Consider the following 16,017-nt stretch of genomic DNA (forward strand, 5'->3'; position numbering starts at 1 on the left):
ACCTGGCTGCAGTTATTTCCTTAAATATTCTGTTTCCTATAATAATCAACCATTATTATTATTATTTTTTTCTCCACGGAGAAATCTTAAGCTCCTTTTATGTTGTAGATATTTTTCAAAAGTTCTCAGTTGGTTCATTTGTTTCTTTCATTCCTCCTTAAATGAAAAGAATTCTCCCCAGCTTTCATGTTTGCTAAATAGTGGGGTATATGGTACTCTTGGACCCTATGCTGTTTACTTAGCAGCTCCTGGCATTAGGTGCAGGGCTGGTTAAAGTGTGTATCTCCCAGCACAATATCTGGGGTTTAACAGGAATTCCTGTAGTTTAATTTAGTGAGGGATTTGTTTATGTAACTATATATGCGTTTAATGCTGTAAATTTCCCCTTAAGCACTGCTTTTGCTGCATCCCACAAATTTATTCTCTTAAATTTATTGAGTTGTATCTTATGGCCCAGAATGTAGTCTATCTTGGTGAACATTCCATGTGAGCTTGAGAAGAATGTGTATTCTGTTGTTGGCTGAAATAGTCTACAGATATCCATTATATCCAGTTGACTGATGTTGTTGAATTCACCCATGTCCTTAATGATTTTCTGCCTTCTGGATCTGTGCATTTCTTTCTCTCTCTCTCTCTGTCTTTGAGACAAGGTCTCACTCTCTGTTGCTCAGGCAGGAGCGCAGTGGTGTGGTGTGACCATAGCTTACTGCAACCTTGAACTCCTCTGTTCAAGTCATCCTTCCTCCTAAGCCTCTTGAGTATTTGAGACTACTTGTGTAGTCCACTGCACCCAACTATTTATTTACTTATTTATTTGTTTGTTTGTTTTTACAGACAGTCTCATTATGTTGCCCAGGCTGGTCTCGAACTCCTGGTCTCATGTGATCTTCCCACCTTGGCCTAGCAAAGTGCTGGGATTATAGGCGTGAGCCACGGTACCCAGCCTGGATCTGTCCATTTCTAATAGTGGATTCATCTATTTCTCCATATAGTTCTATTAGTTTTTGCCTCACTTATTTTGGTGCTGTATTGTTAGGTGCATACACATTCAGGATTGTTATGTCTTCTTGGAGAACTGACCCTTTTATTATCAGGTAAAGCTCTCTTTATCTCTGATAAATTTCCTTGGTTTGAAGTCTGCTGTCTGAAATTAATGTAGCTACTCCTGCTTTCTTTAAATTAGTGTTAACATAGTATATTTTTCTCTATTCATTTTAATCTATTAAAAGTAAATGTGTCTTTATATTTAAAGTGGGTATCCTGTAGAAAACATGTAATAGGTTCTGCTTCCTGATCCACTTTGACAATCTGTCTTTTAATTGCTACATTTAGACAATTGACATTTAAAGTGATTAGTAATATAGAGGGACGGCTCTTTTTTTTTTTTTTTTCCCAGAGTCTTGCTCTGTCACCCAGGCTGGAGTGCAGTGGCATGATCAAGGCTCACTGCAAGCTCCGCCTCCCGGGTTCACGCCATTCTCTTGCCTCAGCCTCCTGAGTAGCTGGGACTACAGGCGCCCACCCGCAAGGCCCAGCTAATTTTTTTGTATTTTTTTAGTAGACCCGGGGTTTCACCAGTTAGCCAGGATGGTCTCGATCTCTTGATCTCGTGATCCACCCTCCTTGGCCTCCCAAAGTGCTGGGATTATAGGCGTAAGCCACCGTGCCCGGCCAGGGATAGCTTGTTTTATGGCACTTCACTTTATTGTGCTTTGCAGATATTGTGTTTTTTTACAAATTGAAGGTTTGTCTTTTTTAAAAAAATTAAATTATAAAAAAAGTATAAAATCATTAAAAAAAGAAAAAGGGTCTTGTTATGTTGCCCAGCCAGGCTGGTTTCGAAATCCTGGGCTCAAGCAATCTTCCTGCCCTTCCCTCCCAAAGTGCTGGGATTATAGGCATGAGCCACCGCACCCTGCCTTTTTTTTTTTTTTTTTTTTAATTGAGACAGAGGTCTTGCTTTATTATCTAGGGTGGAGTGCAGTGGTGTAATCATAGCTCACTGCCACCTTGAATTTTTGGGCTCAAAGGATCCTCCTGCCTTAGCCTCTTAAGTGACTGGGGTCATAGGCATGTGCCACCACAGCCAGCTAATTTTTAAATTTTTTTGTAGAGATGAGGTCTCACCATGTTGCCCAGGCTGGTCTCGAACTCCTGAACTCAAGGGATCCTTCATCCCCAGCCTCTCAAAGTATTGGGATAATAGGGGTGAGGTTCCCTTGAGCCCAGGGTTTGGAGGCCAGCCCCCTTGTCCTGTGCCTGGCTACAAATTGAAGGCTTGTGGCAACTCCTCGTTGAGCAAGTCTGTCGGCACCATTTTTCCAGCAGCACGTGCTCACTTTGTGTCTCTATGTCACATTTCGGTAAATTTCTATTTTGTTATTTATTATTTGTTATTTTTATTTTTAATTAAAAAATAGAGATGGGGATCTCATTATATTGCCCAGGCCGGTCTTGAACTACTGGGCTCAAGTGATCCTCCCAAAATGCTGGAATTACAGGTGTGAGCCACCACGCTTGGCCACACTTTTGTAAGTTTATAAACGTTTTCATTATCTGTTATGGTGATCTGTGATCAGTGATCTTTGATGTTTCTATTGTTTTGTAGAGACACAAACTGCACCCCTATAAGATGGCAAATTTAATTGATAACTGTGTGTCTTCCGACTGCTCTACCAACTGGCTATTCTTCAATCTCTCTCCTCCTCAGGCCTCCCTATTCCCTGAGGCACAACAATATTGAAATTGGGCCAATTAAGAACTCTATAGGCCGGGCGGGGTGGCTCACACCTGTAATCCCAGCACTTTGGGAGGCCGAGGTGAGTGGATCACGAGGTCAGGAGATCGAGATCATCCTGGCTAACACGATGAAACCCTGTCTCTACTAAAAATACACAAAAATTAGCAGGGCGAGGTGGCAGGCGCCTGTAGTCCCAGACACGCGGGACGCTGAGGCAGGAGAATGGCATGAACCCGGTAGGCGGAGCTTGCAGTGAGCCGAAATGGCGCCACTGCACTCCAGCCTGGGCCACAGAGCCAGACTCTGTCTCAGAAAACAAAACAAAAACAAAAACAAAAACAAAAAACCCTGTAATGGCCTGTCAGTATTCAAGTGAAAGGAAGAGTCATATGTCTTTCACTTTCAATCAAAAGCTGGAAATGATTAAGCTTAGTGAGGAAGGCATGTCAAAAGCCCAGACTGGCTGAAAATTAGGCCTCTTGTTCCAGTCAGCCAAGTTGTAAATGCAAACAGGAAGTTCTTGAAGAAAATGGTTACTCCATTGAACATACGAATGATAAGAAGGCAAAACAGCCTTATTGTTGATATGGAGAAAGTTTTAGTGGTCTGGATAGAAGAGCAAACCAATCACATTTCCTTAAGCCAAAGTCTAGTCCAGAGCAAGGTCCTACCTTTCTTTAATTCTATGAAGGCTGAGAGAGGTAGGTCCCTAAGAGAGAGGTCCCTGCTCTATCTCACCATCGCTTATATCTTGTCATTTATTTTGCTGATATAGAAGCATATGAAAATAAGCATACATAAGCATCTACAGAGAATTATAAGTATTATTATTTCAAACAAACTTTCATGTTAGATTAAGTGGAAGAAAAGCATTTTTACTTTACCTTGACTTATTTCTTCTCCAATGCTCTTCTTTCTTTATGTAGATCTGAATTTCTGACCTTTATTGTTTTCCTTTCCTCTTAAGAATTTCTTTTCACTTTTCTTGCAAGATAGGTCTTACTGGCAACACATTCCCTCAATTTTTGTTTGTCTGAGAAAGTCTTCATATTTCTTCTTCACTTTTGAGAGATAATTTCTTGGGGTATAGAAGTCTATACTTTTCTCTCAACACTTTAAATTTTCTCTCAACACTTTAAATATTTCACCCTACTCTCTTCTTGCTTGTGTGGTTTCTGAGCAAAAGTCAGATATAGTTCTTATCTTTGTTCCTATCTTTTTCCTCTGGCTTCTTTCAGGATTTGAAAAAAAACTTAGATTTCTGTAGTTTGAAAATGATATGCCATATTAATCAGGGTTTTCCAAAGTGACAGAATAAAATAAGATTTTATTTATATTTATTATAGATATTTATTATGGAAATTGACTTGTGATTCTGAAAGCCCACGAGTCTCAAAATCTGCTGTCTACAAGCTGGAGAACCAGGAAAGCTGCTGGGGTAGTTCAGTGTAAGCCCAAAGGCCTAAGAACCAGGTCAGCCCATAGTGTACCTCCTGGTCAGGTCTGAGGGCCTTGGGTTGGGGAAAGGATTGCTGGTGTAAGTCCTATGGTTTTAAGACCCCAGGACCAGGAGCCTTGATGTTTGAGTGCAAGAGGAGGGATATCTCAGATCAAGAAGAAAGAGTAATTCCCTCGTCCTCTGCTTTTTTATTCCATTTAGGCCCTCAGAGGATTAGATGATACTTACCCACTTTGGTGAGGTGATCTTTGTTACCCAGTTTCCTGATTGAGATGCTAACTTCTTTCAGAAATACACTCATAGACACTCCAGTATTTTATCAGCTATTAGAACATCCCTCAGCCCAGTCAAGTTGACATATAAATTAACCATCATATATACCTAGATGTAGGTTTTTTTTTTTTTTTTTTTTTTTGTATTTATCCCACTTGGTATTGTGTGTCTGATAATAGTTTGGGGGAAATTCTCAGTCATTATTGTTTCAAATAATTCTCCTGTTTCCTTCCCTCTTCTCCTTCTGAAATTCCTATTCCATGTATGTTGTAGCTTTTGTAGTTCCACAGTTCTTGGATCTGTTCTCTTTTTTTCAGTCTTTTTTTTTTTCTTTTCAGTTTGGTATTTTTCTATTAAGATATCTTCAAGCTAAGAGATTCTTATCTCAGATATGTCCAGTCTACCCATAAGCCCATACTTCACTTCTTTTAAAGTGTTTTTGATCTCTAGCATTTCTTTTTGGTTCTGAGAATTTCCATCTCTGTGCATTTGTTCTTATGTACCATCTACTTTATCCATTAAAGCATTTAGTATCTTAATCATAATGTTTTAAATTCCTGGTCTAATAATTCCAACATCTCCATCATATCTAAGTCTGGTTCTGAGGCTTGCCCTGTTTCTTCAAATTGTGTTTTCTGACTTTCAGTATGCCTTGTAATTTGTTCTTAATAACTGGACATGATGCAGTGGGTAAAAGGAACTGCTGTAAATAGGCCTTTAATGATGTGGTGGTAAGGAGTGGGAGGAGGAGAACTGTTCTCTGTAGCCCCATGAATAGACCTCAGTCTTTTAGTGAGCTTATGCCCCTGAAGTGTGAACCTCACAACTGCTTCAAGGTTCTTCCCCCACTTAGGTGAAACAGGATAGCTAATGTGGGCAGGAATTGGGTATTTCCCCTCCTCCAGGTCATATAGACTCTGATAAAACCCCAGCAAGTTAGGCTGCAGTTAAATATTTGCTCCTGATTGACAGAACTAAAAACACAATAATTTTTTCTAGTGATTCTAAGGCTGCTATTATTTTTGTCTATGACCAGATATATGATATAGAAAACTCATTTTCTATAAATAATTAACTGCCTCTTAGGCATTTCCCATCTTTAACCTGTCCATGGTGTTAACTTTATTTACTGCCATGCAACGTGTCACTGCTCATCACCTCCCCCCTTATTGAGTCCTGTGATTTGCAGGTTTTGAATACATGCATCAGGCAAAGTGGCTGATCTGGGCTACAAGAGGGTGGGACTGAGGTAAAGTAGCTGGTTTTCTATTATCCAGATGGTAAGAGGAAAATTGGAGCCGTGGGAGGGAAGAAGATTGTGTGGGCTGACAATTGTGTTTCTTAATTCAGAAGTATCTGGGCTACAGGTAGTAGAAATATTATCTCTACCAATTGGTTCTCTGTTATCCTCAGTTTTCAGTATTGCAAATTAAATTATCCATCCAGTCATCATGATCAGTTTAATAGGAAGTTGGGAAAAGTCTTATCATAGATTTATTCGGGTGATGATATTTAAATCCAGAAGAAACATTTCTTCTTTGTTCTTTAAGCTTTCTAGGATGAGGTGGAGTAAAACTTTTTGCTTTTATTGACTAGTTTATTATTTCCAATTGATAATAATGAAAGTTATTATTTATTATCGTCCTTGTCAGAGTTTGAGCTATATTTTCATTTTTATTTAAACAACATTGGGCCAGGCACAGTGTCTCGTGCCTGTAATCCCAGAACTTTCGGAGGCCAAGGTGGGAGGATCACCTAAGGTTAGGAGTTCGAGACCAGCTTGGTGTAATTCCATCTCTACTAAAATTAAAAAATTAGCCAGGTGTGGTGGCGCATGCCTGTATTCCCAGCTACTAGGGAGGCTGAGGCAGGAGAATCACTTGAACCCGGGAGGTGGAGGTTGCAGTGAGCCAAGATCGCACCACTGCACTCCAGCTTGGGCAACAGAGCGAGATCTCTGTCTTAATTAAAAACAAAAAATAAAAAACATTGAAAAGAGGGTCTTTGTTTCCTTATTTTTCAGGTAAAGAAGTGGAAGATTAAACTATTTGCCCAAAGTCTCACAGTAATTTGGAGAGCTGAGATTGAAATTCAGGTGAAACTTGACATATCACTTTCTTTTTATCAGGTATGTTGAGAATATGCTTTGGTTTGCTGAACACAGAAAGCAAGTAGTTATCTAGAATTATAGTCCTGTGGTGTAAAAGCTTTTATATTTTACTTTAATTATATATGACAATAATGGGCTTTTAATCTTCTTTTTGAGATGGCAGTTTCTGGATTTACTCTTGGTACCTGCATACTTCTGTTGCGCATTAGTTATGTGGCTAATTATCCCAATGGAAAAGTAACACAGTCATGCCATGGAATGATTCCTGAACATGGTCATAGTCCACAGTCTGTTCCTGTTCATGACATTTCCGTGAGTCAGATGACATTCAGATCAGGAGATCAGATTGAAGGTACCGGGCTGGGATTAACTGTTTACATTTTGGATTTCACTCTTTTACTGTTTATTGAATCTTTATTATTATTTGATTTTGACTATTTCATTTAAATCTGTTTTCTTTTGTAAGATACTATCATACTTCTTATTTTTGGTTCCAGATAACTATATTACTTAAGTAGTCTGTGTATTCCCCCTCCAGAACAGGCTTTAAAATAAGTTTTTGTCATTATTTACTGTTTTTATTAATTGTGCTATTACTTCAAGAGAAGAGAAAAATAAAGTTTATTTTATCTTGTTTAAAATATATAAACCCTTGTCCTTCTTAACATCATATAATTTTAAGAATAATTCTCTAATTTCTCTGGTAAAATGTAGGCTGATTATTAAAGATAAATCTGTAACAGCATTTTGCAAACTTTATTTTTTGCAGCTCTAGAAATGCAAAATGTTGATAGGTACTCTGTTACATAGAGAGTATATAGAAAAGTAAGTTTGGAATATTCTGTGTGATATATAATATACCTTAGAGTTCACACTGTACAGTAGGATATTAAATACCCTAAGAAATTTGCAGCAAAGAAACAAGTATTTACTTTCATCTAGTGTTTTTCTTTTTTTTTTAAATTCAGTAAGAATTTATTGAGTGTCACTATGAGCCAGACACTGTATTAAATACTGGAATTCAAAAGAAAACACCTCATGTTTTTTCCCCTAATGAGGTCAAGTAAACATTTTTTTTTAAACTTTTATTTTGGGTTCAGGGGTACATGTGCAGGTTTGTTTATAGGTAAATTCCATGTCACGAGGGTTTGGTGTACAGATTATTTCATCACTCGGGTGATAAGCATAGTACCCAATAGGTATAAACTAACTTAGCCTTATGGACTGCCCCTGGACCATCACCTGTTTTTCTTTTCTCTTTGCGGAATGGCTCACGGAGTGAACATCTTATGGAACACAGTTTAGAGCTTCTTTGCCTATAGGATGACTCTTTTCTCTCCAGGAGTAGTTTTGCATACATACACCTCATTCTAATTGTAATGTACGACCTCTAAACATTTTCTTTTTGATATTGCTAAGCTTTTTAACCAATCCTTTTGTCTTTTTCTCAGTTACTTTGTCAGGGCATCCATTTAAAGGCTTTCTCCTAGAAGCGCGTAATGCTGAGGATCTGAATGGCCCTCCTGTTGGCTCCTTCACGTTGATTGACAGTGAAGTGTCACAACTTTTGACTTGTGAAGATATACAGGTTTGTGTTTAGAGTTGATCCTTGAACAATGTAGAGGTTACAGGTGCTGACCCCACCCCTGGGGAAATTGGAATTCTGTGTATAACTTTTGACTCCCCACAAACTTAACTACAAATAGCCTATTGTTGACCAGAAGCCTTACTGATAACAAATAGTTGGTTAACACGTATTTTGTATTTATATGTGTTATACGCTGTATTCTTACAATAAAGTAAGCTAGACAAGAGAAAAATCTTATTAAGAAAATAAGAGAAAATATATTTACTATTCATTAAATGGAAGTGGATCATCATAAAGGTTTTTATTCTCATTGCCTTCATGTTGAATGGGCTGAAGAGGAGAAGGAAGAGGAGGGGCTGGTCTTGCTGTCTTGGGGTAGGTGGAGGAGGTGAAAGGGGAGGCAGGAGAGGCGCCACACTGGTGTAACTTTATGGAAATACATTGTAATTTCTGTCTGACTTGTTTTTTCATTTTCTTAAAAATGTTTCTATGTGGTACCAATTCTTCCCTGCTTTGCTTTAGTTTCAGTGCTATATCATAGGAGGGTCCATGTTGTAGAAGAAGGCAAAAGCAGTGTTGGATAATTTGAACCCTTCTGCCAGGTTGTCTAATGTCAGTTTGTTTTCTGGAACTGCTTCTTCTCCATAGTCCTCATTGTCATCTGGCACTGGTTTGGAAACACTCACCATCAAGTTGTCTTCTGTTAATTCTTCTGTTGTGGTGACTATTAGCTCTTGAATTTCTCTAAGATTCATATCTTGAAACCCTCCATCCCCCACCTTTTTTGCCATATCCACAGTCCCTTTTATGATTCCTTGATTGGCTCTGTAAATCTTTTAAAGTCATGCACAAAATCTTAATACAGTGTTTCTCCAGCAGGAATTTATTGTTTTAGGCTTGATGGCTCTCTTGGCTTTTTCTATAACAATGATAGTGTCTTCAATGGTGTAATCCTTCCCGACTTTCATTATGTTCTATCAGCATTCTCTTCCATAGCATTGACAATCCTTTCCATCGAGTACTGTGTGTAAAGAGCCTTAAATGTCCTTAAGACTTCCTGAGCTAGGGACTGAGTTAGAGACATTGTATTTGGAGGCAAGGAGGCCACTTCAGTGGCTTCGGTGATGAGCTCATGGGGTTCTGGGTAGCAGGGGCATTGTCTGATATTGTATTAGGCTGTTCCTGTGTTTCTAAAAGAAGTGTCTAAGACTAGGTAATTTAATAAGGAAAGAGACTTAATTGGCTCACTGTTCTGCAGGCTGTACAAGCATGGCACTGGCATCTGCTCAGCTTCTGGGGAGGCCTTAGGGAGGCCTCATGGCCTTTTACTCACAGCAGAAGCTGAAGCGGGAGCAGGCACTTCACATGGTGAAAGCAAGAGCAAGAGACAGAGCTGGTGGAGGTAGGGGGGAGATGCCATATCTTACAACAACCAGATCTTGCTCACTATCCTGAGGAACAGCATCAAGCCATGAGGAATCTGCTCTCCTGACCCAGACACCTCCCACCAGTTCCCACCTGCAACATTGGGGATTGCAATTTAACATGAGAGTTGGGTGGGGACAAATATCCAAACTATATCAAATATCAATAGAACCTTTATTTGTTTATTTATTTATTTATTTATGTAGTTAGAGGCAGAGTCTCGCTCTGTCATCTAGGCTGGAGTGCAGTGGCGCGATCTCAGCTCACTGCAGGCTTTGCCTCCTGGGTTCAAGTGATTCTCCTGCCTCAGCCTCCTGAGTAGCTGGGATTATAGGCACCCACCACCATGCATGGCTAATTTTTGTATTTTTGGTAGAAATGGGGTTTCATCATGTTGGCCAGGCTGGTCTTGAACTCCTGACCTCAAGTGATCCACCCGCCTCAGTCTCCCAAAGCACTGGGATTACATACATGACCCACCATGCCTGGCCAAAACAACCTTTAAAAGACAGTCTTTTACTGGCAAGGTGCTTCTTGTCTTCAGAGGTAAAACGTCCATGGAGCCAATCCAGACAGGTTTCTCATTGTCCAGTACTTCTTATAGTTACAACCAAAACACTGGCAGCTGATGTTTATCTTTTCCCTTCAAGGCTCGGGGATTAGCAGCTAGCAGCTTTATAGGTAAGAGCAGTCCTGATCATAAACTGACTGTATTTGCGCAAAACAGTAAAGACAGCCTGCTCCTTCTTGCCTTAAATCCTGGTGCTTGCTTCTCTTCTTTACTAATAAGTGCCCTTTGTGGCATTTATTTCCAAAATCGGGCACCTTTGTCTGCATTAAAAACCTGTTCAAGCAGATACACTTTCTCCTCAATGATTTTCTTTTTTTGAGATGGAGTCTTGCTCTGTCGCCCAGGCTGGAGTGTCGTGGCACGATCTGGGCTCACTGCAAGCTCCACCTCCTGGGTTTACGCCATTCTCCTGCTTCAGCCTCGAGTAGCTGGGACTACAGGTGCCCGCCACCATGCCCGACTAATTTTTTGTATTACTATTATTATTTTCGGACGGAGTGTCACTCTTGTTGCCCAGGCTGGAGTATAATGGTGGGATCTTGGCTTACTGCAAACTCCACTTACTGGGTTCAAGCGATTCTCCTGCCTCAGCCTCCTGAGTAGCTGGGATTACAGGCATGTGCCACCACGCCTGGCTAATTTTGTATTTGTAGTAGAGATGGGGTTTCTCCATGTTGACCAGTCTGGTCTTGAACTCCTGACTTCAGGTGATCCGCCCACTCGGTCTCCCAGAGTGCTGGGATTACAGGCATGAGCCACTGTGCCCGGCCTTTTGTATTTTTAGTAGAGATAGTGTTTCACCGTGTTAGCCAGGGTGGTATCATCAATGGTTTTCTTAATGATGCCTGGGAACTTGCCTGCTGCCTCTTGGTCAATAGAAGCTGCTTCTCTTGTTATCTTGACATTTTAAAGGCCAAACATTTTTTCTAAAATTATCAAACTATGCTTTGCTGGCATTAAATTCTCCAGCTTTAGACCCTTCACCTTCCTTTTGCTTTAAGTTGTCACATAATGACTTTGCTTTTTCTTGAATAATGTTAGTCTATAAGTATCCCCTTCTTATAGCAATTCTTACACCTGCATAAAAGCTGCATTTCCGATATGAGATGAAAAGGTCTTTCACAAAAAGTGTGAGGTTTTTGCATCTGTTGGCATAGCTGCAGTGACAGCTTCACGAATTTTCTTTTCTTTTCTTTTTTTTTTGCAATGATTCTTATACTGGATTCATTTATCTTGATATGGCAGGCAACTGCAGCAGCAGACCTTAATCTACAGTATATATCAAGCAATTCAACTTTTTCTTGTAATGTCACAAGTTTTCTGTGCTTCTTGGGAACACTTACCGCATCACTAGTGGCACTTCATGTGGGTCCCATGGTGTTATTCAAGGTTTATAGTAGTGCACAAAACACAATAAAAGCTGGGTGCAGTGGCTCATACCTCTAATCTCAGCACTTTGGGAGGCTGAGGCTGGTGGATTGCTTGAGCTCAGGAGTTTGAGACCAGATTGGGAAACATGACGAAACCCCATCTCTATAAAAAAATACAAAAATTAGCTGGGCAAGGTGGCATGTGCTTGTAGTCCCAACTACCGTAATTTTACGCAGTTATGATTTAATACTGCAGTTTTACACTTGTTTGTATGTCTCTGGGCTATGAATGGCACATGTGCGGTCTGTTTGTGTATGTATGTTTTGATAAATTTTAACTTTTTGTAATAGGTGTGTGTATATTTTATGGTAGTAAATGATAAAATAGACTAATACCTACATATTTTGTGCATTCAAGGCATACCTAACTTTTTAATTTTTTCAATATTTCTAGCCTATGCGGTTTGTCTGAGTTTTTTCAAATTGTTGAAAACCTCCAAACATTTTTCTAATATATTTATTGAAATAAAAATCTGCATATAAGTGGACCTATGCAATTCAAACCTGTGTTGTTCAAGGGTCAACTGTAGTTTGAAATTGTTCTCTGTCAGTTTTTTGGGGGGTCTTTGCACTATAAGGTGGTGGTTGCAAGATAAATGACATTAACCATGTATTGTAAACATCTAAATAGATTCACAACGATCAGACTTTTTCCTTAATTTTACTTGCAATATGTTTTTACACATCAGCACTCTATAAAAGGTAAAGTAGTTTGAAGAATTTATAGCTTGTGATGTTTTATATTAATATTGGCTCTATTATATTAATTTTTGAAGGGTTTTAATATTGAAGACAGAGATCTAGAGTATGAAAGGAGTCTAATTTTTTTCATTCATTCATTCATTTATTTATTATACCAAAAATGGTCCTGAATGGGAGGGACAGGTGATGGACAAGACTTACTCTTGTTCCTTGAAGAACTCCTTACCTTACGTATAAGCACATCTATGAACATATAAGTAGAACTGTGTGATAACTTTGGTTAGAAGCATACACAGTGAGTGGGAAGCATAGCAGAGGGAGCCACACACAGGCTGGAAGGAACTGGGAGGGAGCTTCTTGGAGCAGGTGATCTTCAAGTGAGGCCTCAAAGAATGAGTAGGAGTTGGCCAGGTGCATGAAAGTGGGAAACAAGATTGTTCAAGAGAAAGAATTACTAAAATATCATGCTACGTATTTGAAGGCAGGAGGTTTTTCTCTTTCAATGAATCTTCTGTATTCTATTTGCGTCTATTAATGGAAGAGATATAAATTTATAATGTACATGAAACAGTGAGCAAGCTCTATCTAGTGTTAACGTACCCAGTGTTCACAACTCTCTTCAGTTCTTAGATTTCTGTTGACTCTCATTTATTCACAGAGCCAGCTGCTAATATATTGTCAACCAATCAACATTTCATTTATGGAGTGCCTGAATCCTTCTTTTTCTTTTTTTTGAGACGGAGTCTCGCTCTGTCACCCAGGCTGGAGTGCAGTGGTGCGATCTCTGCTCACCGCAAGCTCTGCCTCCCGGGTTCACACCATTCTCCTACCTCAGCCTCCCGAGTAGCTGGGACTACAAGCACCCACCACCATGCCTGGCTAATTTTTTGTATTTTTAGTAGAGATGGGGTTTCATCGTGTTAGCCAGGATGGTCTCGATCTACTGACCTCGTGATCTGCCCGCCTCAGCCTCCCAAAGTGCTGGGATTACAGGGGTGAGCCACCGCACCCGGCCAAGTCCTTCTTCTAAATAAAATAGTCCTCACCAGAATGCTTATGTCATGCAACGATAAATTACTTTGCAAAATGATAGAAGTTCCCATGCTGAGCTATTGAGTGACTGAATGGTAGCTCTTTTCCTTTTTATTTCAGGGATCAGCTGTGAGTCACAGAAGTGCATCTAAAAAAACAGAAGTTAAAGTCTACTGGAATGCTCCAAGCAGTGCTCCAAATCACACACAGTTTCTGTGAGTATAAGAGTTTATAATTCTGGGCAAGTCATGGTGGCTTCTGCCTATAATCGCAGCACTTTGGGAGGCCAAGGCAGTGGATCACTTGAGCCCCGGGCTTTGAGACTGGCCTGGGCAACGTGGTGAAACCCCATCTCTTAAAAAAAAAAAAAAAAAGAGTTTACAACTCTGTAACTATTAGTATAACTGAAACCATAATTAGTATGTATCATTTTCTGTACCTATTGGACATTCACCCATGTAGGAGAGTTTTGGTATAGTAATAACACCACCTTCCTGATGTAGGAGTTTGTTTTGCTTTTTACCAGTGTATACTTAGCACCTAGCACAGGACCTGGCACCAAATAGGCACTTAATAGACATTTGTTGAGTGAATGAAATCTTGCAAGGCCTTAATCCTAACAAGAGCTATCAATTAATACTTGAGTCTTTATGTTATATAACACTACTATTAGACTTGCTCCTGTATTAGCATGAGAATACAAATGGAAGTCCTGAAATTTGGATGACTCTTTTGCAGTGTTACAACTTGCAGATTAGACTCTCAGAAAAGACTGCGTGCCTCTCAGAGTTATGAAACTCAGTAGAATTAAAACAGTACTTCTTCCTTATCCTACATACAAGGGGAAATGGAATGTTATAATGCCTTGTAATGATTCCTGAGTGGTGATATGGACATATATTTTAAGAGAAGGATTGCTATCGTGATATATCTGTTTTCTTCACTTTGTGCATAGGTCCCCAACACACAGTAGCACAACTCTGCCCCGGTATGTTAGGTGGAATGTGAAAAAGGGGATGTGACCCCAGTGAAAGCTGATGGTTACCGATGCAGCCTCTGTTACAGCTTCTTGCTGTAGTTGCTTGCTACACATGCCCTTTGGAAGAATTGAATACTGCACTCTGAAATGAGTAGTAATATGTTCTTCATATGCCAGGAAATAGAAATCTGTGCAGTTTTGTCCCTGGGTCTGACATCATGGCTATTGGAATATGCCCCCAAAACAGACAAGTAAGAAAAGAGGGACAGAGGGAGAGAAAGCAATACAAATTCATCAAGTGATGGGGTGGAGGAGAGTGGTTAAAGATTTGCCTCAGACAAAATTAATAGTCCTGTTAGGTAGTAAGTCATGTTTTTCTAGTTTAGTCTCTCTTTTTTTTTCCTTTAATGTTTTGATCTGATTGTGACAGGACACAATGAGGGTTCTAATCTCACTGGTATTGCATTTCAGAGTCACAGTTGTTGAGAAGTACAAAATCTACTGGGTGAAGATTCCTGGTCCTATAATTTCACAACCAAACGCATTTCCTTTCACAACACCTAAAGCTACAATAGTACCTTTGCCAACATTACCTCCAGCTTCCCACTTAACCAAACCAGTAAGTAACAATTTTATTTTCTCTGTAGAGATGGGGTTTCACCATGTTGCCCAGGCCAGTCTCGAACTCCTGAACTCAAGTGATGCTCCTACCTTGGAGTCCTAAACACAAGGTGTTTAGGATTACAGGTGTGAGCCACTGTGCCCAGCTTAAGTAACATTTTTATAGCTTCATTAAACGCAATCTAAATAACATGTAGCCAAATATAATGTCCATATGTTATAAAATACAGAAGAGAAGGTAAACAAAATAAGACATTACATAGGAGTAAAGTGCTGTACTTAGTTTTCTCCATGTGAGCAAAGAGGTAAATTTGTGGTTGGAAATTGTGGTTCTGTGTACTTTGTGTGGTGAAGTGCGCAGAGAAGAAGCTGTGCTGCATAGTGGTAGCATGTTTTTGGGTCCTCTGTAGGAATCTGAAGGAAGCCTTCATTGCAACCTTATGACTTATGGGTTAGAATGAAAGGAAAGCAAGACCCTGCATGTTCAAGGTGTGGTCATGACATTCACCTGTAGTCTCTACTGGTAGTGGATATGTTTTCATTTGAAAATAACTCTGATGAAGCAATAGTTTTTTTTTTTTTTCTTTCTTTCTTTTTTTTCTTCTTTTAAACACAGCCAGATATCAAACAAAGAGCTTAAGTTAAATTTAGACAAGATTTGGAGGAGATTCTTGAAGTGGTGATATAACTCTTAGATCTCATTTCATTAAGGTCAAAGAGTCCTAGGGAATTGTATATGCTGAACAACAGAAAATCTCTTGTAAATTCATGAGTTATAATTTCATCTAGGCCCTCCGATTCGAAAGATTTATGATTGACAAGAAGTATCTTGGAAAGTGTTATGCATATTAGAAACATTAGGAAGAAGGATTTTACTGCAGGAAATTCTGATAAGTTAGACTTCTTAATTCAGAAGTGGATACAACAAAAAACAAACAAACAAACAAAAAAACATGTTGAGGCAGGTTGTTTCAGTTGAAAGAATAAACGAGGGCCTAAATACTGACTTGCTTAATTTTTGTGTGTCTTTGGGCAAATTACTTAATTTTCAGTCTCAGTTTCCTCACCTAGAGAAAGAGACGTAATA

General features: G+C 39.4%; 1 protein-coding gene across 8 annotated transcripts in view; it reads left to right on the forward strand.

Annotated features, from left to right (window-relative positions):
* The window catches only part of FRRS1 (ferric chelate reductase 1), a 67,784-nt gene that overhangs the window by 19,104 nt on the left and 32,663 nt on the right, over nt 1-16,017 (forward strand). For 7 of the 8 annotated variants that reach the window (XR_013413603.1, XR_013413601.1, XM_028844175.2 and 4 more), the window contains 5 exon segments: nt 6,496-6,600; nt 6,739-6,934; nt 8,034-8,170; nt 13,451-13,545; nt 14,781-14,928. Coding sequence is in view for 6 of the 8 variants with exons in the window: in XM_028844175.2 (XP_028700008.1) it covers nt 6,739-6,934; nt 8,034-8,170; nt 13,451-13,545; nt 14,781-14,928 (576 nt within the window). In the remaining 2 variants the exon portion in view is untranslated. 8 annotated transcript variants of the gene reach the window in all.

This window comes from Macaca mulatta, chromosome 1 (assembly GCF_049350105.2).
Source record: "Macaca mulatta isolate MMU2019108-1 chromosome 1, T2T-MMU8v2.0, whole genome shotgun sequence".
Lineage (NCBI taxonomy): Eukaryota > Metazoa > Chordata > Mammalia > Primates > Cercopithecidae > Macaca > Macaca mulatta.